Raw genomic sequence first — 26,292 nt, 5'->3', positions numbered from 1 at the left:
TGCGAGTTGCAAATGAGAACTCTGTCATCATCCCAGTCAGTGTTTGCCTGACTCCAGTGTGGTTTGCTCCCATATGGAAATCTGAAATTGACTCACCATGTTATGTGGTTCAGTTGGCCATTTTCAGCTCGGATCTATTTTTAGTTGTGGCGCAAGTTTTTAAGTTTTATTAAGTTTTTCCTCCATTAAGGGAAGAAAATCCTTAATAAAACTTAAAAGTCAGGTTGGTTCTCTACTTTCTTTGCACATCTGCAATGAGTTAATAGATTTGATCTAGATAAAGAAAGGGGTAATTTATTACTTTCTAAACGCACCATAGTCATTTAAGAGGTGGAAAATGTTGAAATTGTTATAGTCTGTCGATGAAATTGATTCTCTCTCCTCCGTCTCTGTCCAGAATAGGCTATCACTCCAATTTCAACAGAAATATTCAATCAATATTATTACAGTATCATTTCTATTTAATATCACGTGCCACTTAATACTGATGCATTTCTAAACAGAGGTCTTGCCACACAGAAATATTGACTCCCAGAGTCCATTACAGCCGTTATGGTTTTCTTTTAAATTGCCCTTTACTTCCCCCTCGACGCACTGATCGGTAACGACAAACAAATGCTCAAAAGCCATATCGGATTGCGGAGGTTGATTTGAGACAAAATATTTCAGGAGTATATCTACGTGTTTTAATCTTAACATTTCTCTGGTCTGAATGTTCACAAGTGGTCAAAGGATCAGCTGTAATTATCCAGACTGCACCAACCCAAGGAGTGTCCACTCCTCTCACACCCCCACCCCTTGCCCTGATTCAAATGATTAAAGCCCATGTGGCTGTGCTGCAGCTTGGCTTGGCTGAATGACATGTGGTCACAGTGTGCAGCAACTATTGTACGCCGGTTGTATCACCAGGCTACCGCTAAGCAGTGCGGAAATAACCGGACACCAGTATAGATTTTTCCATCACACTATTTTCGGATGCCTACTGTCTATACTGTATCATCTATTTGAGAGAGAGAGAGAGTGTGTGTGTGTGTGTGTGTGTGTGTGTGTGTGTGTGTGTGTGTGTGTGTGTGTGTGTGTGTGCATGTGTGTGTGTATGTGTTTGTCTGCTTGCATGTTCTGTCTTGTTGAACGACATCACCACAGTTGGAGATACATGTTCACCTCCATCCTGACAGATTTATGCCGAATACAGGGAACAGGATTCCACTGCTGTCAGGTGAACCTTGTTTTTCTTCATTTGGTATTTTTCAGGTCAGCCCAGTGGTTTCCCTTCTCACAACAAGACAATATGAGGAACTCTAACTAACAGAGCCAAACAAAAGGATAAACAACGTGCAGACTATTTGAAGTTAACACAACAAAAGGACCTTCCTGTTATGCCTCGGCTTTCTGTAGTGTGTTTATTTGTCTGTCTGTGATTTTTTTTTTTCACCCCCGCTCTTTTCCTTCCCTCTGTTTGCTCCTCTCTATTTCTGTTTCTGTGAGCAACAGCATGATTTAAAAAGAGGCAGATGGATACAGGATTAGTCTGATACCAATATAGATATTTCAGACTGAAAAAAAAGGGAAGTGAAGTTGAGAACAACATATCTGATATTCAAGTATTATATTAATACGCATACGCATTTGTCAAGGATCAAGGAGTTTTGAGGAAAAGTATTTTACAATTATATAAACACAGTTATTGAATATGACATTTCCATACCACAGTTTCATTTTTATATCTGGAAACTTAGGGGGGCAGGTCCACCCAAAGAGGATCGAATACAAAACTAAACAGAGAAATAATGTACATCAATCACTCCAGTCTCAGGTAGATAAGCCAAATAGGCTGGGAACTGCTGCTCTACACTTTAGCGAGAGCGGTGGGTTGATGTACTGACTGTGCAGCGTGATCTCAGCGGGGCCGCAGCTATGCTTCTCTGTGCCAGACTGAAGTCCAGAAGTGTTTGGCTTGGCTTCACTCTCTGTTTGATCAGGCTGTTTCTGGAATACTGACTGACCTGTGCTGAGACCAAATGCATCTTTCTCCTCTCGGCTTCAGCACTCTCCCTTCACTCCTTAGATTGAATTCCTTTTCCTTTGATTCATGTGCATTAATCACATTCAATACTTAAACATAGTGGTGTGGCCCTTTCCTGCATGTATGAGACAATACATTTTTCCCACATGACTACTGAAGAGGAATGAGGACTATGTTTGCCCTCACTCACCTTTCCCTTGTTTGTTATCGGATCTCAACCCCCGTCCAAAGTTTACTCTGATACATCCTCACCAGACTGTGAGAGTGGCTGCGGACCTGCTCCAGGTTCACAGAGGTCGCTTACATTCCATTCGATGGCCTTGTCAATAATGTTCCTTAATGTACCTTATGGCATAGTGCTGCAGAGCATGTTAACGTAATGATAAACCATTTGCTATGGAACCGAATCGAGTCTGTTTTCTGTTGGGTCCGTTGAGGATGAAAGAGAGGAAACTGTTTTAGATGGTTTCAAAGTAAACCATTTATTTATCTTTTTTGTATTTGGGGTTTTGGTATATTCTCTTATTCATTCAAATGTGTGGCCCAAATTACTTTGTGACTGTTATGACAGCCAACTTCTTCTTCTTCTTTGTTCGGTTCGTTTGATGGGTGGCAACCAATGTCAAGGTGCATTACCTCCAGCTACTATATTTCTTCTTCTTCTTTGCTCTGTCCACTGGCAGTTGGCCAAATGGTAAAGTTCTTCTTCTTTGTCCGATTTATTCCTGGGTGAATACCAACGTCAAAGTGCATTTCTGCCATCTTCTAGAAATTGCTTTTCAGCTGCCCAACTGTTCATCAGTAAACATGTGGGCTTTAGTCATTTGAATCAAATCATTTGTTTATTTTCTCTCTGCTTATTCATGAAAAGAAAATCCATCACAAAATATATTTTATTATTTTACAAGTTAATTTATCTTTTCCTTGGTATCACAATATCAGCAAGCTCCAGGAACAAAATATGCTGATGGATTTACTAAATATAAAATATCACTTCTAAAAACATTAAGAAGTTACCAGGGAATATAGCTGGAGGATTACATCAATTTTGAACTGACATAGAGCCCATTGGACGAGTATCGGTGGTGTAAGTGTTTTCTTTTTAATCCAATCAGAGGTGGCCCAGTGAAAAGGCTCAGCAGATTACACTGGTTGGAGTTCTCAAAGCATGATACAGCAGAAATGTCTGACATCAGTCAGTAAGAATTGCACCGTCATGTACAGATCTGAAATTCTGCACTTAGATGTTCACCATAGGCAACAACATGAATACTGATCAATTGCTGAATGCAAAGTCAGACAGCTTTCACATTCCTCATAGAGTTTTTGAGTGATGCAGTGTTTGTCTCTGTATGTTCGCCCTGCAACACGCTGGCAACCGCAGGTATAGCCCCGCCTCTCTTCTAGTGTGATTGGATGGAACTGGGTCCAGCTCTCCCCACGACCTTTAAAAGGATAAGTGGTGTAGATGATAGATGGATGGATTTTAGGACAATCTCACTAGTCTGCCCACAAGACTACATCAAGGTCTTTGAGGCTGTGTTTATTTGTTCTTGTCTTTAGCTGCTCCTGCAGTCGGTGTCCTTGTTGTCTAAGACCTGCTGCAGGTGCTTCCTTTGCTAAACCTAAATCCTTTATTGACTTAACCTATGGTCCTGTATTCACATCCTTCCTGATCTCAGTCCCCATTTCCTAAAGTGTCTCCCTCTCATACCTCAACCTGACTCTCACACCTGACGCCACACACAGCCAGGCCCTTCACCTACGTATAAGCACCTGACTCCTCTTCATCGCTATAACACCCGCAACCTGCACAGCCAGTGGATCCACACAACCCCTGACTCCCTCCACACTCACTCACCATGGGACTTGATCTTCCTTGCCTCACTTTCTGGTGCATTGTGCCTCCTTATGATTCAACCAGCCAACATGATGTCATTAGATCACCGGGTGGATATTCTGCATTTATCTTACCCACCTCTAATGTTCCAGAACCCACTGTATTGTACCCACTTAATGTCTGTATCACAATATGAACTGTGCTCAAGGTTCTAGGCTCAGGTTCCAAAAGTGCAAACGTTGCAGCGGTGACCTATCACTTTAAGAGTTTTTAGCAGCAGCTGAAGAGAGCCTTAATAAGATTAGCCCTGGCACTTGACAGCCACAGCTTAAGAGGCCCCTCTGCTGACCTACCCAGCAGAGTGTGTGCAGATGTGTTTGTTTATATGCATGTGTGTGTGATTTTAAGTTTGTATGCCTATACATGAACATGGGCGGAGCGAGACATGCCTGTGCAACCTCAATCCCCTCAAATCAGAAAGCACATAACTTCCAGACAACCTCTGTACAGTTTGTCTTAATCACAGAGGACATCTGCCATTCAGGAATTTTGAACATCCACTCAATTGTTCATCCACCTCCACCTTTTCTAACCCCAAGGCACTTTCCTGTCTCAGGTTGTGATTTTCAGATGAAAGTGGCTTAAAATTACAGGCAAGGATTTGAACAAAACAAGAAAACAATTCATCAAACAGAATGCTCATCGAATTACTGGAATTTCTCGTGTCAGTTTTTACCGTCTTTGCACTTTGAAATGTTCAATCTGCACGAGAACCATGTGAACTACTATAGCAACTAGCTGGTGCTAGTTAGTGACAGTGAGGAATCTGCAGCCATTTGTGTTCATCCCAGGCTCCGCCTTGCAAAAGCCAGGCACCTCACTGTAAAACATTTAAGTTGGCATTCGTATCCATAATCACAGGTCTGTTTATTCTCAGGGAGAAAACAGGCAGTTAAGCACCTCCCCTCCCCCCCCTTCTTCCCTCCATCCTTCCTTGTTGTTTAGCTATTGCTACGTGTATCCAGCCACTTTACATTCCCAACATATTCCACCATCATGGTCTGTCATCACCCGCGCAGCAAAGTCTTGACCTGAACATGCATCAGTATTATAGTCAGTGAACACTTATCGGAAGCAGGGGAGTCTGATTTACAAACTGATGTCATCCCACATGCTGTGACAATGAGGGAGTAACAGCTACTGACAAGTATGTCAGCAGATACCAGACAACGTTTATGAGTTCATGAATCTCAATATCTGATTCAGCTTTATGACTTTTGCTAATTTTCTGACAGCAGTTTATGAATAGGATCATGTTTGAGCAGACTGATGTTTTAAGATTATACAAAAACTGACATAAATAAGCACCATCATGAATATATACAACAATATGCATATTTTGTAAATCCGTGTTATATAGAAAATAAATAGAACAGATTTGATTGAGGTCATATTCCCATTTTATTTCTTTTTTAAGGTGCTGTACACTAGGAAATATAATTTTTTCATTAGAGGCATACAACATTTGAATTATTAAATAAAAATAAGATGAGCACTGTGGTTAGTAATGTCGCCTCATAGTAACAAGGTTCCTGGTTCGGGTGGGGTCTTTCTGTGTGGAGTTTGCATATTCTATCCATGTCTGTGTGGGATTTCTCCAGGTGCATGGCTTTGGTCTGTGGGACCAAAGCCATGCAGGATGGAGCTAAGATCATTGGAGACTCTAAATAAGTCCATAAGTGTGAATGTGGGCGTGCAATAAACTAGTGACCTGTCCAGTATATATAATGACATGTTTCTGTTTGAAATTGTAAAATATAAGTTTGGACATACAAAAGTTTTCAAAACAGCATAAATATTTGCAAGACATATAAACCGTAAGATTTCCCAAACACCCAAGCATTTAAGAAACGGTACATTAAACTTCTGAGTAAGACACTGCACCATTATAGTATTTTTCTTTTTCTGTTGGGAGCAATGGACTGTCATGTGTTCATTAGGATTAAATGAGGCAGTAACAGCTGGTGGAGTTTTGACTGACTGTAGATAAGACCGAGTAAACAATAACCTCAGCATCTCCTCCTGCTGTACTCTGTCTTCCTCTCGCTGTACTTTCTCCCAGGCCTTATCTGGTGTTGAATGTTTTTCACCTAAACTCACACTCTGCTGACATGCCCGTCACCCGGTGCCAAATAGGTCCACATTACAAAACACATAACACACACTGTTTCATGCCAGGGTGCCAGTTCTGGCAACGGATCTCTGTCACTTGTCCATGTCAAAAAGCTTGTGTGTGTGTTTCTGAAAGAGAAAGAGAGAGGGAGGGAGGGAAAGAGAGATTAGAGAGGGAATGAAAAATAGACTCAGTGGATGTGCATTTTTGGGCATTTGTTTGATTTTCACATTTTTAATACAACACGTCAGTTTAGGAATGTCAGTTTAAGCTCATATCACTTAAGCCTTCATTCTCATTCTTGACCTTTGACCTCTGAATTTTGCTCCGAGTGAAACAAACTTCCTTTGTATCGTGGCAATTTTTCTTGCTACCCTGAAGCACTAAAATGTGTGTCAAAGTCATCCTGACAACAAACAGGCTGAAGATCTCTTATGCTAGATCTACATATATAATGCTGTGTGTGTGTGTGTGTGTGTGTGTGTGTGTGTGTGTGTGTGTGTGTGTGTGTGTGTGTGTGTGTGTTTGTGTGTGTGTGTGTGTGTGTGTGTCAGGTCTGAAGGTAGAATTTAATCTCTGATACTGTTATCAGTTCCATGGTGCTGCAGGTCTATTTGAAAGACCCTGCAGCTCTGACCTACTTGTGTCAGTGTGCAGTGTTGTATGTAGACTGTTTTTCACTGAGTGTGTGTTGCATATGTGTGTGTGTGTGTGTGTGTGTGTAAGGCGTACTCTCTGTGGACGTGGGGAGTGTGAGAAGCTGGGTGTTTTGACAGCTTTAGAACAGTTCCAGTACAGTGTAGGGGCAGGGGGTGTGTGTGGGCCTGCTGGATGTTCGGGTGAGCCGCGGGGGTGAGAACAGGGTCAGCGGGCAGGAGGGGACGAGATGAGGGGGGGAAGAGATTCATTCCAAAATGCTCCACAGCCATAAAACTGATACTCGATATCCATTGCTTCATATTGAATAAACTCGTGATGTCATTTGAAATCAATCCGTGTGAAGCCAAATTCACTTGCAACATAATGTAAACAAGTGGAGTCTCCACTGCAGCTGTTTTGTAAGAACAGGCTACATATTTACAAAATGGATTATTGATTGCAAAATGAATCCTTTGCTGAATGCGTGATGAAAAATGAGATGAAGATTTTTGCATCCGAGGAAAAATCTTCTAACGTATTCTGAAATGTGTTCTTACCTGTGTAACACCTGTGTAATGTTACATAATCCATTGTTCATTTTTATTAATTGTGTTTTATTTTATTGTTATAAACAAACTAAATCTTCGTGTACAGATTATTGCCCTGCATCTATTGGCCTGCTTGATAATGTGGACCGTGATATTGTTCTGAACCCAGACGTCCACTTCTGGGGGAACCCCAATAGTAAGGGTATGTCTAGGTCTCACCTCAAAGGCTGTGTCCTTCTACATTTGAACAGTGGTGCGATCAGGCTGTCCCAGGATGTGGATTAATGCATCAGTCCATCCACGAGAGACGGAGGCCCTAACAGGTCGATCCCAGGATTCATTGCTGGCAAGTGACAAGACTTCTTATGCTTGAGTTTAACACTTCAGTTTAACCGAACAGCTAATGGTCCACATGTTGATGAAAACGAGGGGCATTGAAACTTTCTTGTCGTGTCCAACTTCAGCTCTGTTGCTAGGTAACAGTTATAAGGATGGGACATTTTGATTAAGCCTCTGTAGACCAGTATGTCTCATTTCCGATTAACCTTTGCGGTCTACAAAGCATCATCATAGGCCGAGTAGACCACATGCCTCTGAAGGATGCAGCCCCTGAATTGGGACACAGCTTGTGCCCTTTCTATTGTTGCGCTCCATGGGAGAGGTATATGTGACATTTCGGTCGGTCAGGTTGTATGTTTGCTTTTCTGTGTGTTTTGAAGATGACTCGTTAGTTGAAGGTTATAGTATCATATGCTAACCAACTTCTGATGCTTCATTTGTGCGGAGGCTACACATATTTACAAATTGAGTAGAGCATTTGTTTTTGACTCATTTTGTCAGAATAAACGGATGTTGCCTCCAAAGACATTCCTGGTTTCCATCAAACAAATCACAACACATCACAAGACTCCAATGGTTACACCTGCAACTAAATCCAATCAATAAATGAATATTTGAGCCATACTGGACAGAAATTTTGATTGACTGAACTTGAAGGAAATATTGCTCACTACAAATGAGCACTGAATACGCAGCAGACTAAACCTTGTGTTTGTCCACCCAGCTGGATTCTCCTTATAGAAGCAGGCATGCCAAAGAACGCTCTCAGCTCATTCTCCCACCTTTCGTGTAAAAGCTATGGGAGTAAACTTCCCACACAGTTAATAAAAGGAGCGATAAAGCTTGTAAACAAAAACCCCACAGTCTTTTTTTTGTTCTACTGTAGCTGAAAAGGCCAGACATTTTTCCTCAGAGCCTGAGCTTCTTCAGAGTTCTCTTCCAAGTGCACCTCTCCAACAAAAAAGCCCGACCTCTCCACTTCTCTAAACCCCCCTTAGTGCCAGTACTGTTGAACCCCTTCTTTCTCCAGCGCCATTCCAACACCATCTTTCACGCTGTTTCATTCTGGCCATGCCAGCCAGGTCAGGGGGGCAGTGTTTTCTCATGGACAACACGAGACAAGATGTAAAATCATCACTAGTTGCACAGTAAACTCCTGTTCATTTATTTGGCAGTGTTGGAATTGCCTCCTTGCTTGTGAATATTGTTTTCATCGTGAGTCTGCAGGGACAAGGTTGGAGATATGTGTGTGTTTGCTGCTGATCCACTGATCTACACTAGGATCTACCACAAACATGCTCGCTCTTGGTGCAGTAACATGATGTAGCAGTGAGAGCTTGCACCTCCTTTGTTCCAGAGAGATCAGTACCATGTTCTACCAGTAGATGTCTGTCTTCAGTCTTCCACAGTCCTGAGAGAAAGTTGGTAGACCAGACTATCCCACATGATCAAATACAACTAAGTTGACCCGAGTGAAACACTAAAATGTAATCTAACACAAATTCCCTTCTTATCTCAAATTGCAGACATGACTGTAATGAAAGGCAGGTGCACTCAGAACAAGGTTCCTGTCTTAAAAGCATGTCTGTCTCTTTAAGTCTTCATCTTTTCATCAAATTACCAAAGATTTGCTGGTATATTCTTTTTTATCCTTTGGCCTCTTGGCAGAACATGGCTGCACGTTTTTTCTCTTCTGCAGCTTAACATTCCAGAAATTACTTCCCAGGCACTGAGATCGTAAAAAAGGCTGGGTTATTTTCAACAGATATCCATGATATGTCTTTCTTCTCTTTCACTTGGCTTCTGTGTTGCCTTTTGTAGTAACACACAAGTGTTGCTATGTGATGGCCAGTTGCTATGCATGAACACCCAGAATAACCATCGAAAAAAAATCCTCTCCATTGCCCAAGTGTTGCAATATGCATGTTAATTTTTTTTTTGTTTTGATAGAGAATGGACTGTATGAAAAAGGGGAAACTGAGCTTAAATTAGACTTTTTATTTATATATGTTTATAATTTTGCACATTTAATTCATGAATGTTATTCATTTTTGATAAATAATTGTTATCATTATTAAGGGTGTATCACACTCCTTGTGTATTGGGACAGACAGTGCAGTGGTGTTGTCTATACAACAACAAAAGGCAGCATGCTTTGCGGGATGTGTTGAGTTAACAGGATGGCAGGGGCTCAGGGACGGGGGCGGGGCTACTATCGTCTTGGCTGGATTTGATTGGCTGTTGCGTCTTAAGAACTGATGAGACCTGAAATGCTCCTTTTCAGCTGCACAGCGAGATCTCTCTTAAATAACACCTGTCTGGGGTGTTGAACAGCTTTAAGTGTGTGATAATTGAGTTTGATATACATTATTTGATGGCTGATATTAAATGTAGAGGCCAAAAGTGAAACATTTAAGAAAAAATGCATGCATGATGTTGTATGTATTGTTTTGATATATTAACTCGGAGAAGTGGCCTTATAATTGGATATTACGCAATTTTGATTTATTATATTATTATGTATTAATTTAATGTTCCCAAGCCCAAAAAATGCAGCTGGGGGAGATATTATAGTGGAAATAGAGGCAAGGGGCTATGTAAGTGTAATCTTTCCTGAAAGCACCTGAATGCGGCACAGAGGGAGTTGGGTGAGTGTCGTGACGTTGCAGCCGTGGGGGCGTGGCTCTGGTGAAATCAGCTGGGAGAAACAACAACACAAGAGGAGGTGTCTCAGAGCACAGAGCAGAGCTGTGGCTCCAGTTATGTCCCGGTCTCATTCGGAGAAGACGCTGGTTTCACGTCATCGCAGCTTCACAGCAGGTCTGCAGCAGCCAGGAGAGACGAGCTGAGGCCCGAGGAGCCAGAAAAACAGAAGGAGGAAAACGGCGAGTGGAGGGAGCAGAGGAGGAGGATGTGACAGGGGCAGAGGTCCTGTGTGCGACGGTTGTGTATGTTTTTAGCTGGCAAAGAACTGCACACACACATATACACACACACATAGGCAGTGACCACTACCTCCCCCTCAACACCACCATCACCATTCTCCGTGCGTCTTTTGTCCGGTTTGAGTGACCGGCTGCACCGCCCAGCAGAGTGGCATGTGGGTCAACTCCGGAACCGTCGGAAGGTAGGGAACAGCCTCCTGCAGGAGTCACATGCTCCCACTCAGCCGTGCACAAAAGCCACTGTTTCCAAACCACATGTCCTTTTACTCCACAGATCCTGACATCATCGTCATATCACGGTGACCTTATTGTTCCTAATGGCTTTTTAATCTCCTCTTACGCGCGTAATAGTCCCCGAGGCTCTCATTCACATGCCACGTGCATTAAATGGTTATTTTCTACAGTGTAAGGTCGCTGTTGCTGCTGTTGAAACCCACACGTGCCGCACAGACAGACAGGTGTTTGTTTGAATACACTGTTGCAGCGGATGGGTGGATGGATGGATGGATGGCACATTACGCAAGACTTTATCATTTGGGATGTGGGCTGATGTTCCACCTTTATGCCACTACAGCGATATGTGACACACTTCTTACTCCACCACGGTGCTGAATGGATCCTGCCTTTTACTGACGGTTCACAAAAGAGTCGCTGGTTTGTTGAATCGGTTCCTCCTAAAATAAATCTGTGAATGGAGCCAGGTGGTTATGAATGACTGCAGGGAGGGAGAGCGCACGAGGTGCTGTTCATTGATGAGCGTAGTGATGCTGCAGCAGAGTATTTAGTGGAACGGCACGCGCATTAGAACTGTGACAATAGAACGTGCACGATCTCGGGCCACACACACACACACACACACACACACACACACACACACACACACACACACACACACACACACACACACACACAGCAGTGCTCATCCTTTGGCTATGACGTCATGAGGATTGTGTTTATGTGTGTGTAGCTGCAAGGTTTTATGCAGAAGCCTTCAGCTGCGAACGAGTAAAGACAGAATATTTTAGCTGAAGAGATATTTTTTGGATTATATTTTCATTTGCCGCCCTCAGCAATTTGTCATATCTGCAGGATGTAGTTGTGTAAACAATTTGGCACTCCTCTTCTTCCTTATTGTGCAATCTTAGTGCTTTGTGCCAGTACACATTTCTACTGAAACAATGTCTATTAATGGCAACAATGTGTTTGTGAGTCATTCTCTTTGTGGAAATACCAACTGTTCTAAATGGTATTGATTATTTTAAGATTTCTAAGTATTTAGTTGTCTACATCATCGTCTAAATGCCTCTTTGACCAGTAGAGCTTAAGTGTTTGGTTTAGACCTTCACCACTGTTAATGAATCAGTGCTGTCATTACATACACCTTCAGGTGGATCCAGAACAGAGGTACTTATTGTCCTGTTTATAGGAGCCTTGCCCAACACTCTGACTGTGTCAACAGCTTTGAGATAACACGGTGCAGCACTGACTCACATGGAGCATTGGGCATCTGGCTTGATTGTTCTGACCCCTGCACCAGGCTGTAGACTGGGGTGCATGTTCGTGTCTTCTTGAGCCTTATGTTACAATATGGACTGTATATTACCTTGTGTTTAAATTATCTGTTAGCATTCACAAAGGAGATGTGTGGCCTCGAATATCATCCTCCAGACTAAATCAAATCACCTGTGAATCCTTTGGCTCAGTGTCACAGGCCCAGTTCTGACCTGGTGTCCCCAAATGTGTCCTGTATGCATCCTGACATCTGATCACTCAGACCTCACTATTCACAATTGTCTTGAATACATTTCAGAGAAAAAACAGAAAACTTCAAATTTTAAACAATCTCGTGGGAATTTTTTTCATCAAATCAATATTCAATGATGCAATGATATTTAAAAGGATCTGTGCTAATATGAAGCTGTGTGAACTCTTTACGTAAACTCAGTGTTTTGTATATGAAGGTAAAAATTGAACAAGAATACTGTTCTCTGTGAGTTAAGATGTTCACTGTCAAAACAATGTAATCACAAAGTGTTGTAATGGTCAATGACAAATAGCAAAGGGATTTAAAGAATAGTCTGGAAAGGAAAATAGTGAGAATGGATGAGAAATGGAAGGAAAGTAAATGACAGACAGGGGAGCTATTTTAAAGCAAAATATTCTGTGCTGGAGGGGATAGTGAAAAGTACATGGGCATGAGGCCGAGAGGATTGAGTTCAGATGGCATGAGAGAAATAGCAGGTGGAAAATGTGGACACAGGAGAAGGAGGAGGAAGATGGGGAGGGATAAAGGAAATGAGGGCATCAATATGAGCCTGTCTGTGTTTACAAAGCATTACTGCAGCAGAGGAGAGCAGGAGAGGAGCGTATTCTCAAGCCAGCTGACACACCGCTCGCAAAGACCCAACTCATTTGATTGAGATAGACGTGTTCATATCACCGTCTGCCATGGGCCGCGCATTAACACCAGTACCATCTGCAGTGGGTGAGGCAAGTACGTGCAGGCGTGCATGTGTGTGTATGCATGTCAGCGTCAGTGTGCGCTACTGTCAGCCACCCAGGGAGCCAAGCAGAGGCTACAGACCAGGTTATGTAACCAGTCTGTGCCAGCTGCGCCTGTGGCAGTCAATGTCTCAAAAACACACTTTGACAAAATAATTGCTGCATACATGATCGCACACACACCCACAGTTCTCTTCAAACATTTACACATAGACACATGCAGCCAAGCCGGTGAGTGTAAACCCTGTAGCCATGCGTGAGTGTGCAAGTGTTGGCCCATGTAACATGGTCCACGTGGGTGGTTATTGGGGTCATTTTATTTATTTTTGCAGGGCGGGGTGGCGGGAGCTGAGAGGCAGGCGGCTTCATTGTGACATTAGGTTGAACTCTAGCGCTAATGAAGAGGGCAAAAAAATAAAAAGAGGTGGATGAGGGCTATGGAGGGTTTTTGGGATGCTGCCAATGGATCGCTGAGGGTATTACGTAAAAGAGACAGTGGGGGGGAGGAAACTGGGTGTGGGAGGGGTGTCTTCTGAATTCTGCACCTTGATTGCCATTGAGAAAAGTGAAAGGTCATAGATGGATGGATGGATGACAGGGCGGGAGGAGGCTGCATGATATTGAATGCAGGAGGAACACTGGGAGAAGACAAAGAAGAGCAAGGCAATAACTATGATTTGGAGAATAAATACAGAATGGGGGAGAAAGAGTGAGGGAGTTTGTCAGTGGGTCAAAAGGCGTGGGTGAGTGGGCACAGCCAGAAACAAATCTGACAGACGGAGGGACAAATGGAAGGATTTGAAAAGGTAGCAAAGAGCGGTGCCAGGTGCCACGATCTGAGCAGTGGGAGAAAAAGCTTGAAGCCATCTCCTGATGAAACCCCCTCTGGCCTTGAAGCAAAGGCACAGCGAGACACACGCACTGTTCAAATTATGCATGAGTGTCTTTGTCTGGCTTCTCCTCCTGCAACGAGCACACGCTGACTCAGCCCATGACTTTCCAGGCTAAAGCAGAAGGTCGCTGTTTGTGTGTTTAGTGGGCGTTTGAGTTCCTGTCACAGTGTTCAAATCACCATGGTCTTCTCTGTAGACATCAATATGTCACTATAGTCAGGAATACGTGCACATTTTGATTGGTACATTCCAACGCTTCTTTGTCCTTGCTGCTTTGTTGGGAAGATGACACTGGCCAGCAGATGAAGTCTAGACGTCTGAGTACAGTTCACTGTAGGTTGTGGGCTAAAAATGAAACCTGAGCTCTGCAGCTACTCTTTCCGCTCGTCTGAGCCACTCTGCTCTGCTCTCACGGTCCCCGGCCTCTGTTCCTCCCCCTCAGTCTTGCAATTAAAAATAATCGCCCGAGTTTGTGAAAGCTTGTGAAGTATAAATATAATCCAGAGAGCAGGTGCATATCTGTGAAGTGCAGTGGTGTGCGAGCACATAATTGTGTTATGTGTGTTGACCGACCCATGAACAGAATCTGCACTTGGAGCCTGAGATGGAGGATGATTTCTGGGGGGCTGGTTATTCTTGATCCCCCTGAGAAACTGTCCGTGCCACCACCACGGCCAAGGCCGACTCATGATTACATCACTGCTTGCATCCCCCCATGCCTCACAGCCTGGCCCTAAGCTTATTACCACATGCACACGTCACACAGTTCCATAAGTCAGCTGCACAGGTTCTTAAACTACACTCTGGTCTTTCCTCTGTCTTCGTCTTGGAAAACCACACATTTGACGGTGGAGAGGAGCGTCAGCAGGAATACCTGTACCTCAGAGCAGCTTTGGTTATTGTTGGTCGTGCCCTTTTGATCCCCATGGCATGACTGACTGATTCTAATGCTGGGCTGACAGTCGCCCTCTTTTTCTCTAAGACTAATAATCCCCTCTCTGACTTGTCCCTCATGCAATCCCTTTTGCTTATCTGTTGTTGCATTGGAAACGCTGGGAGTTAAAAAATACTACATGTCCTCTCATTGCTTATGTCAGTTTCACATGTCCTTTCCCACATATCGCACCTGCGTCATGCAGGTTTCAACCTTGGCCCTTCTTTCCTCTTTTCTTAAGAGGGCCTCTGCTTTGGTAGCTGCCACGGCCATCAGGCAAATCGGTTGAGGCTGCGTTTTATTGCTTCTTCTATCTCCTCTCTATCTGTAGTACGTGTCTCTCAAGGTGTTGCAGCCAGACAGGAAGCAAGAGCAAAAAAAAAGAGTATTTATAACCCTGAAAGGCTCTAACTGTTCCATATGGACCATTCATATAAGAAACCTCTTTGACAGGCTGAACTCAGGTAGGATCCCTGAGCTGCGCTTCCTGGCTGACGCAGTTCTTTGACAGGAAACCAGGAAACATTTAGGTGTTTTTTTGTTGTTGCTGAAATGAAGAATCAATCAAGTCTCTGGAAGCTTCTGTGCTGCAGCAGTAGAGTTAAGAACAGGATCGCAGGGTGCACACACATGGCTCATGTGTCCGGTGAATAGATGCCATTTTTAGCCGCTGTTGTGCGTCTGTCAGCGGCGGACAGGAGCGCTGCAGCAGCATCCACGTCAATGGAATAACAAGCGAAGGGCCTTTATGAATGTTTCAGAAGCTCTATTTATGGGACCTAGGGGTGGCTCTTTGAGCAAGGACAGATGGACTGATTAACTGAGTACAGGTCTAACTGTTAGTGTGTGGGCAGGTTATGCAATAGAGCAGAATCGTAATGTTGTAAAAAAAAAAAAAAGGGTTGCAACATGTGTTTTGACATGTCAGAAATGTTTGTAAGCAGTTTATGAAAAGGGATTCTGATAATCTCTTCACATTGATGTGTGGTTTTACAAGAGGAAGTCAGTTGAGCTGTGTGCATAACCACCTCCATCCTGTGCTGGGGGTTCAGTCTGAAGGTCATCAAACATGCAACCGTGCAAATCTACAATAAATATATTTAACCCCCAGTGCACTTGACCTAAAAAGTTTAATACAAATGGCTTCATGATATCAGGAATATCTAATGACTGGATTACACTGGAGGTGCAACCTGTTTTTACTGAGCTCGATAAATCCACGTTTTCATCATGCAGCTGCACCACGGAACAACACGGAATCCTGAGGGCAATTTAAGTTTCTTCTTTTTATTTTCTTGCCATGTTTTGTTTATTTTCTGTTCTTGACTATATTGTAAATGAGGTCTCAATATATCCCCAAGTTCAAATGAAGGTTTAATGAATGGATGAATGAATAGATTTTAATATCTGTTTTCTCTCAAGCTAAGATGCTATCATTGCATCAAAAAGGGGAACAGATTTGACAGTGAGCTCAAGGGGAGTCTCTCTTTGTCTCTCTCACTCTGTGTGTGTGCTGTTACAGAAATAGCGCTGCAGTCCCTCTCTTCCTCAGCCTGCGAGCCATGTGTTCTATTGAGGAGTTTGGCAGAAGCCCCTGAACACTGGTCATTATGGCTACAGCTAAAGCTTAGAGATTTAACAAAGCTTCCCTAACCTGGACGGGGTAACAGTTAAAAACCTACTGTGCCTGATGCTTGTCGCTTTTGCTGTTGCTGTAACTTAATTGATGTGATTTGAATTTTCCATGCATATTGCATTAACCTCTTTTCTTTCTTTCTCTGTCTCCTCAATTCTCCAGGGCCCTCTCCATGGATATAGACACAGATTATGAGCGCCCCAATGTGGAAACCATTAAATGTGTGGTGGTCGGGGATAACGCAGTAGGCAAGACCAGGCTAATCTGTGCTCGCGCCTGCAATGCCACCCTCACACAGTATCAGCTGCTTGCCACCCACGTGCCAACCGTCTGGGCCATCGACCAGTACCGTGTATGCCAGGAGGTGGGCACATGCACACGCAAGCAAACAGAGCCACATATAGACAAACTTGGGTACACTTTTAGTAATGGTACTGAGGCTAATTTAGTTTGTTGTGCATTTGTGACATTGGTAAAATCACCACTTTGCATTGTCCTTCAATTCCACCATACTGAAAGATGGGGCTTTTGACTTGATGATGTGTGTGTGTGTGTGTGTGTGTGTGTGTGTGTGTGTGTGTGTGTGTGTGTGTGTGTGTGTGTGTGTGTGTGTGTGTGTGTGTGTTGCAGGTGTTGGAGAGATCTCGTGATATAGTGGATGAGGTCAGTGTGTCCCTGAGGCTGTGGGACACATTCGGGGATCATCACAAAGACAGACGATTTGCCTATGGCAGGTGAGCAGCATATGCACACACACACACACACACACACACACACACACACACACACACACACACACTGAGACTGTCCAGCAGCCAGCGGTAACACAGTTGCTGGTCGGCCGCTTGTTTAACTACCTTGCAACACACATTTGGCCAGTTGGCTGTTTAACTTGCAAAGCACTGACACAACTTCCTTGGGCTGACAAAAGATTTTGTCGTCCAATTCAAAAGAATCTAAAGCCATTTTGGTCCTGGAAAACTGGGTCTGGACATTTTCCTTTTGCATATCAAGGATATAACATATAAATTCCGCTGCATTTTTCCTTACAGCACATCAACACTGGTGCTGGTCCTTATTGCTTAAAACACTCAAATCATCTCTGCTTCTTCTGCGTGTCTCTTCCAGCTGTATTCTCACACAGGCTCACTCAGACATTTTTAGCAGGGTGCTGGCAGGAAACGTTCTGTAAAATATCCGTAGCAACTGACTCAGTCATTTGCGATTTCACACAGAGCACCTCTAGAAAAATTTTAGGAAGATGTCCGGAGTTCAGTGCATGTCTGACAGCAGCTTAATTTACAATGAGAATGTAACTAATCCATCACACCCACATAAACACACCCACATAACATTTACCAACCCAGATTTCTTTTTTTCATGCGGTGCAGCTGCCACGCTTTTTAGTCGACCTCTGCCCTCAGGCTGTTACACACTTCCTCCACCGACATGATTGGATCATCGCTCTATCCTCTTACATCCCCATCCCTCTATCAAAGCTGATTTATTGGCATGAGTGCAAAAGCACTTACAGAGCAAAATCAGGAAATGCCTATTCAACGACAGTGACCAAACATGGTCATGTGACAGTAGCACAGGAATGTAATGATACATTACATCATTGAAGAAGGACTGTAAACAGAGATTTGATTATTTATCGATATAATTATGTAAATGCAGTCACATTTTTCTGTTTTAGTTTAACATTTCCATTTTCCATTGTACTCAAATCTTTCATCCTCGAATTTGTCATGTTCTATTACTCTTCACACACACAAAACTGCAATGTGTGAGTTTTCTCGATGGCGAGTGGATGCACACGTCACCACGTCATCTCATTGCAAGTGTTTCTATGTGACAGATTGTGTGATTGTGCTTTTGTAGGTTGAGTGTGGTTTCGCTTGTGTTCTTTCACTCTCTCAGTGTCTGTTTGTGTGTGTTTTTAGCGTGTGTGCGTGCATGTCCTGTATGCTCTGTCAGCCTGCAGTCAGCTGATAGAGACACGGTGCCAGTTCAGCTGTTTTCTGCCTGCCTGCCTCTCTGGCGTCTGCAAGTCCAGGCATCGACCTCCTCTCATTCTATTCCACCTCCTCCTCTTGAGACTCCGTTCATCCACTTGTTCTTGCAGGCCCGTCCCTCTCCTCCAGCTTGACAGCAGACTCCTCACCTGACCTCCGCTCTCCCCCATTTCCCTCATTACCCGGTTGCTTGACTCTCATAATTGTTCTTCCCGCTTCTGTGCCCTTGACACCTTGCTGCTCCTTCACCTTCTCCGCACCTTCCTTCACTTTGTAGCCCTTTTGTTGATATCAAAACTCAAAACATCATATTGTCAGACAATAGCCAGAATGTCACATGTTTTCTTAAGAAAGGAACTTTCCAGTATAAGAAAACAATCTCTGCCCAACAAGGCAAACTTCACCTGAGCCAACCTGGAGTTAAAATGTACTAGAAAACTAAATCAAATTTTTCTCTTTGAGTAGAAAAACAGTCTCATATTGCACTTGCACCTCTAGTGCATGATCAACTTTTATGGTGCTGTTGTGAGAGAGTTAATGACTGATGAGGGGTGTGAATTACATAGGTTCCTGCATGACACCTATTCAATGATTTATGACAGCAGATTACAGACGACAGACAGATGATTATTGAGGTCATCACTGCTGTGTTTGTTATTTATTACATAACACACACACAAATCTCTAATCAACCACTCGCAGTGGTGGAACTATTTATCACAGAGGTAACAGGTTTTATTATGGCAGATCCGTGTATATTCTTCCCTTCAAACCTGAAGCAAAGTTCCTATTCACTATATTTGTTTAACAATTTCCAATATTTATTTATGTTACTTGTTCAAACCGGTTAACTTTCACTTTTGAATCATACTGTTACATGGTGGTTGTATATTATTGAGATCCATCACCCCGCTGTCTTCTCACCGATCACACTGTCACACCTCTCTATCGTCTTCCTTTGTGTCACCTCTTAGCTCTGCAGCATAAAGCTGCAGCAGTGATTCCTTAGGTTCAAATACTTTAATCTTTACCACACAACTTTACAAACAGGTGCTTTTGAGAGAGTGGTTGGACACGTTTCATTTCCTTTGGCTGCTGGAAGCCTTCGAAAAAAATGTGTCTACATTGGTGGCAAGTACAATGCTCTGCTACAAAAAGCTGCAACGGCCTTTATGGCAGCGAGGCTTAAGTTTAACCACGAGAGCAAAGGCACGTACACATAACATGACCTCAAATAGACTAAGTCATGGTAATGATCCTTTGACAAAGTGCTAATGGGAATTCCTGTGTGTGTGTGTTTGTGTGTGTTCGTGTGTGTTCGTGTGTGTGCGTGTGTGTGCGTGTGTGTGTGTGTGTGTGTTATGGCCTGGGGCATTTGAGCTTTTGAGAGATTACATTAGTGAAAGTAAAGATCAACCACACAGCCCATGTCTACACTGTAAAAAATAACCTTTGTAGCAAAACCCGTTGTAGTGCTGTAAGTAATTCAGCCACATTTTCTAAGTGCTTTTTACTTTATCTCATTTAAGTTTTTTTACATCACCCCCTATAAAAATGCTCACTTACTCTGTTGGCCTATTTGTTTGATTTGTGCAAATTTAAGTCAAACTTAAAGTAAGGTTAAATACTATAGACAAATACATATATACATATATATTTTACAGTGCAGCTTTGTCTGCTAATGGCCATGTTTGCTGTAGCACAGGTATTTTGTACGAAGGGAATAAGAGCAGCGTTAAAGTCTAATGCTGCTCTTAAGTTCAAGATTCCTTTTAGTGTCTCACATCTTATATATAAATATATATTAGAGTACTTGCTGGATATAAGTGATGGTTAATGTTGCATGGAAGTAACTGTGGTCAAAAGCTGTGTGTTGTGATATTTTAAGAAGTACATAACTTAGAGATTGGAGATTTTTGCTCTGTCAGCATTGTTCTCACACTAGATGATTTGTGTAACTGACACAGAGCTCTATCAAACATTACCCCGAAACACACATGTACCAACATGCCACTGAAATATCATCTCCAGGGGACAGCGGCATTTGCCGTCATCTGCTTGCTCAAACACATCGGTTGAGGAAATTAATTTGTGTGTGTGTGTGTGTGTGTGTGTGTGTGTGTGTGTGTGTGTGTGTGTGTGTGTGTGTGTGTGTGTGTGTGTGTGTGTGTGTGTGTGTGTGTGTGTCCTGATCTATTCTTAGCCTCCTCTTTGTGGTCAGCGTGGCCTTGGAGGGCTTAGGGAGATTTACATAAGAGACAGAGAGATGGGCAACATAGATCAGCAGCCTAGGGCCCAGACTCATACATAGCTGCACACCGAACACCCCCATGCGTTCTGTGTCCCACCTCATACATTTCTAAATGGCACCATCCAGAATCTAACAATGCCTTAAGTTTCTTCCATATACGCATCATTCATGTTTAAACATAAACACACAAGAACTCTGTATCCCCTTCACTCCCTCAAATATCACATGTAAATAAATAAAACAATAAATTCTCCTATGACACATTTTCCCTTCTCATGTTTGACTTCTTACTCTCCTTCGTTTCCCGTAGGTCCGATGTGGTGGTGCTTTGCTTCTCTCTGGCCAATCCCAACTCCCTGCGCCACGTCCGCACCATGTGGTTCCCGGAGATCAAGCACTTCTGTCCCCGGACGCCCATCATCCTGGTCGGCTGCCAGCTGGATCTGCGCTACGCCGACCTGGAAGCGGTTAACCGTGCACGACGGCCCCTTGCCAAGTGAGACACCAGATTTTATTTGCACAGAATCTGCCACATGGTGGATGAAGATAATCACACTTTTTACCTCCACCTTGCCTGTATTTGAATTGATAATCATAAAACTGTCATCTTTAACAATGTCATCTCTTCCTTACTTGCAGACCAATCAAACCTACAGATATTCTTCCTCCCGAAAGAGGCCACGAAGTTGCAAAGGAGCTTGGGATACCCTACTACGAGACCAGCATTGTTGCCCAGTTTGGGGTGAAAGATGTTTTCGACAATGCCATCCGAGCCGCTCTGATCTCCCGTCGACACCTGCAGTTCTGGAAGTCCCACCTGAAAAAGGTCCAGAGGCCCCTCCTCCAGGCGCCCTTCCTGCCTCCTCGCCCACCACGCCCAATCGTGGGCATCCCAGACCCCCCTCCCACAGACGGCGAGGGCCCAGATTCTCTTTTCTGCCAGCCACTGTGCACCGATGTCCTTTTCCTCCTGCAGGCTGGCGCCACTCGCGTCTTTGCACATAAAGTCTATCTGGCAACTTCTTGCTCCAAGTTTTACGACCTCTTCACCCTGGATCTCGGTGGATCGTGTGTGATGCCGAGGGGGGAGGAGCAGGAGAGCAAGGAAAACTTGGAGGGCGGGGAGGAGGATGAGCAGAGCAGGAGAGGAGCCAAGGAGCAAGCCGGGCGCACTAAGAGCCTGGACATTGATAAAGACGGGGTTGATGGAGGAGTGCGGGGCCTGAATCGACCCCAGCTGCTCCAGCAGGGCTCTTTGAGGACTTCCCAGAGCGATAATGCGCTCCCATCCCGAGCCCAGTACTCCCTGGGAGGTCTGGGCACTGGCCGAGCACTTTCAGGATGGGGGAGAGGGTTCCTGAGCGTGTGTCTGGAGCACGTCGATGATCCAATGACTGGACGACCACGACTTGTGACTGTGGTAGCCATGGATGCTCTTATACAAGAAGAGCCATTTAAGGTGATGGACTTCAGAGCAACAAGTATATTATAAAATATATTCATACAATAGGGCAATATTCTGTTGTGTGTCGTAGATATGAAATGTTCATTCCTGCAGGTTTTGACTAGCTGCTCATTTGACCTCTCGACCTGATCTGCTTCCAGGCGGTGCTTCAGTACCTGTACACAGGCAGTCTGGACGAGGGCCGAGGGGACCTGATGCAGGTGGCCACCATAGCGGAGCTGCTCGAGGTGTTTGACCTGCGGATGATGGTGGCCAATGTTCTGAACAGAGAGAGCTTCATGAACCAGGAGATCACCAAGGCCTTCCACGTCCGCAGAGCCAACCGCATCAAGGAGAGTCTCAATAAAGGGACCTTTGCTGGTAAACCACTGTGCAAATCACTCAGTGCCTCAATAATTGCACTTGCATTTGTGTCATTGTAGATGTTGTCCATGTGCAGTAGGTGTTTGCAACATAGACTGTATATGAAGATGGATGACATGAGTTGACCATCTTTATATAGTTTATGTCTGTAGAACTGTACATATCTGTAAGTGTGTGTGTGTGTGTGTGTGTGTGTGTGTGTGTGTGTGGGGGGGGGGGGGTGTGTGGAGAGAGAGATGGCGTAGTTGAGTATTATGACAAGTTAAGGATGAAAAAGTGAAAGAAAAAGACAGAAAAGAAGTTGCTGATTTTCAGCACCATTCTCTTTCTGTCTGTGGAAACTTTGTGTATATTTGCCTGTACTGTTTGTTTCCCACTTTTCATGGGTTGTGGTTAATCTCTTGTTTGGAAATCCCTTAAAGTCATCAAGTGACTCGATGACTGTCAGTCTGCTTGGTTGTCTTGTGTGTGTGTGTTTGTGTGTATTGTGTTGTGTGTCCCCCTAACCTGTTGTGTATGCATGTTATCATTGCATTGACAACCGGTCTGCTGTCTCTGAACAAGGCCTGTCTCGTTTTCACTTCTTTCTATACTTTCTCTGTTGTCCCCATGGTTAGAACAATATGGATCTTTTAAAATTAAATTTTAAGTGACTACTATTGATAATATACATAATCTGTGTTATACCATATTTTCCTCCAGGACTGAATTAAAACACATTAAGATGTAGCACTTTGCAGCATTATTACTCTACATCGCTGCTTTTTTGGTTTGACACAACCAACATTCACACAGGATTTATCTGTGACCTGCTACCCTGCGTCCGCTTTCTTTCCCTTACTCTTTGTCCTTCTGTCAATTTATCTCTCTGTCTGTCTATCTGTGTCTATGTCTTTGTGTGTCTCTGTCTGGCCTTCTGTCTGCCTGTGTGTGCGTCTGGACGTCTGCCTTGTCTGTCTCTCCCCCCTCTCTGTAGCTTGGGCTTCTGTGGCACTCCACGAGATGAATGCTCTTTTCCCACCCCGGTTTTAGATGTGGTGTTCCGCCTGGACGATGGCTTCCTCCCGGCCCACAAGCCCCTGCTCATCTCCAGCTGTGACTGGATGGCGGCCATGTTCCGTGGCTCTTTCATGGAAAGCTACGTCGAGGAGGTGAGCTCAAACATACCCCAAAGTGGTTGAGGATGGAATTTAGACCCCGTTCAGACCTGGTGTTAACCTCCATCCTGAGTGATCTGATCTCAAGTGGTCAGCGATAAGGACAGGAACCCACATGGGTCCTGAATGCTTCTTGAGATGTGATCAATCAAACCACATATGAGGGACGGCGAACTCAGCTGACATATTTTAGCGCTTTGAGTGTCCATACGTAGATTTGAGTGGAGCCACCGCAACAATATCAACACTGATCACCACATCACACATGATTGACGCTTCTTTCTTCATAAAAAACTCGAAATTAGAGCTGTCCTCTCTGTGATCGATATTAGGACATCTATAACAGTAAACTCAGGTCAGCGTTGAGGGGAAATCCAATCACTCACCTGCGTTGAGCATGTGTCAACAACAGCACTGACATCTGATCAAATAATCAATAGATAAATAAGGTAAAGATCAATCAGATTGGATAAGGTTTATTATATTCAGGACAGTGTATAGAAACTGTGAAGAGTCACAGCTCAGGATCCTCGTGGCCTGTTATCAGATTGACCTACAGACTCTTGTTTCATTCACCTACAAATGCTGGTCTCTCTTTCTCACACACATGCATGTACACACACAACCTCCAGATGCTGTTTAGGTGACATGAAACTTCATCATTTGAGGCTGTGTCTTTATAACCATGCAGACCCCAATTATTAGTTTGTTGCACCATTGAGACACTGGGGCTCTCTAATTATTTAATCAGTAGTTAACATCCCTATGTAGCTTTTCAGGCAGCACTTGTTTCCACTGAAAATAATTCACAGATTACATTATCACATTAAAGACAAGCCAGCAGTTTGAAAACATCCTTTAGATTCAAACATTTGTGTGAGGGTTTGGGTTACAGCAAATTGGGGGGGGTTGTGCACTAACCCGTCTCAGTACCTCGAGTGAGCCCAGAAGAGGAGCTCCTTTGAGGTCAGCCCTCCTCATGTGCCGGGTCTGGTTACTTCAGATTTCTCCACCCAGTACTCCTCCGGTTGTTAGGGCCAGTGCACCGGACCCGGCCCTAACCACAGAGAGGAAGTTCATGTCACTTTACGTCGATGCTCCCTGGACTGTGTTGCAGAACCAGATCTCCTGGAGTATGGTTACTGTCAAGGTCAGCAGCGTAAGGTTACATAGATCCAACCCTGCAGAAGGATTAGAAGTAAGGAAGAAATAACGTAGAGAGAGCAAGACAAGGAATTAAAATGTTGCATATTCCCTTTAGAGGTCAAGTGTAAAGTTATAAGGAAAACTTATTTAGAAGTTGGAAAGAAACTGACTGTTTTCTGTGTTTCCATGTGGATAAACCTAGATTTTATTCCAGAACACAACATGTGAGTGGGTGTGAAAAGGCCATTGCATCTATTGTGGCCAGGGGTAAAAACAGGACATCAGCATCAGTGAGGGGGCTCAGTGTTTGGAGCTGGTGAGCTGCCGGTGTCTATGGTTACTCTACACAGTCCATGAAACTGGCACAGCACAGACGGCAGGTGCCCAGACAAGAGACAAAGACACAAAGACAGCGAAGCTCTCAGCGTTTACATGCTGTGTGTCTGTAAGTGGATTTGTCTTTGCACATTATTGAAGCATCATTTTAAGCAGCTGAAAAGCTTAACAATACTAAATTAATGGATTGAATTTTACATATCAACGGGAAGCTGCAGTTACTTCTTCCACTGGCTATAAAAGTTGCTTCCTTCCTCATTTGACAGGAAACGATGGTTGCTAAGTGTTACTTGTGTGCAGACTGTAATTTCAGAAAAAGAAATAAGAAGCACCGATCTCGAACTGAGCAGAAATGCTAACCAGTACACTTGTACTTCATCAGAAGCAGAGTTTTAAACATCATGGTTGATAATCGATACTGCGCAGACTCTGGCTCCAAGATGGCCGTGCTCGTATCCGCGATATTTTAACTTCATTTCTGGATAGAAGGAGGAATTAGAGACCCTTTGTTCATCTTTATATATAGTCTATGGTTGCAACTGAAGTCCCCACTCTGTCCTTTTCTAAATCAAATACATTGCACATATAAATGTTTCAGAGACTATCAACTTCTGCAGCTCTCGATCACTCAGATTTTAAACATGGGAATATTCATTTATATATTCAAACTCAGCGGAAATCTAAATGAAAAACAACATTGTTAATGGGTTGTGGAAATCAACACAAAAACTTCATCATGTTTTAATATTACAGCTGCTTTCTGTGAAGGAAGAGCGTCATATAAATCCACTACATACATGAAAATTCAAAGAACCTAAAACTCTGTTGGAGAGAGTGAGGGTAGCATGTGATCCGTCAGCGCCGTTCTATTTTCATGCTCAAGTCACACTTCCTCTTCAATATTTTTAGGCTCCAGATTTCACTGTTCATGCTGTTCTGTGACAACATGGTTAATCTGTGTGCAGAACAAAATTTATTATGATCATTACAATTTGTAGTATTATTCACTATTTGCACACAAACCTAGTTAAGTAGGTTTTAGCTTTAGTGAAGTGATGAGAAAACCTGAGTCCAAAGCATT

The 26,292-nt window shown here is 43.5% G+C and overlaps 1 protein-coding gene across 3 annotated transcripts in view; it reads left to right on the top strand.

Moving 5' to 3' along the window:
* Positions 1-26,292, top strand: part of rhobtb4 (Rho related BTB domain containing 4) — a 39,813-nt gene that overhangs the window by 5,176 nt on the left and 8,345 nt on the right. The window contains exons 1-7 of one of the 3 annotated variants that reach the window (XM_069523905.1): positions 10,289-10,692; positions 16,638-16,839; positions 17,106-17,209; positions 21,055-21,240; positions 21,384-22,203; positions 22,350-22,569; positions 23,605-23,723. In XM_069523905.1, the coding sequence (XP_069380006.1) occupies positions 10,664-10,692; positions 16,638-16,839; positions 17,106-17,209; positions 21,055-21,240; positions 21,384-22,203; positions 22,350-22,569; positions 23,605-23,723 (1,680 nt within the window). In that variant the 5' untranslated portion in view covers positions 10,289-10,663. Of the gene's footprint in view, positions 1-10,288; positions 10,693-16,637; positions 16,840-17,105; positions 17,210-21,054; positions 21,241-21,383; positions 22,204-22,349; positions 22,570-23,604; positions 23,724-26,292 lie in introns of those variants that run through there. The other 2 variants (XM_069523906.1, XM_020093920.2) reach the window with 2 other exon arrangements.

The sequence above is a fragment of the Paralichthys olivaceus genome, chromosome 4, assembly GCF_024713975.1.
Source record: "Paralichthys olivaceus isolate ysfri-2021 chromosome 4, ASM2471397v2, whole genome shotgun sequence".
In the NCBI taxonomy this organism is placed as follows: Eukaryota; Metazoa; Chordata; class Actinopteri; order Pleuronectiformes; family Paralichthyidae; genus Paralichthys; species Paralichthys olivaceus.
The sequence above is the reverse complement of the archived record's forward strand: the minus strand, read 5'-3'. Positions and strand labels throughout refer to the sequence as shown.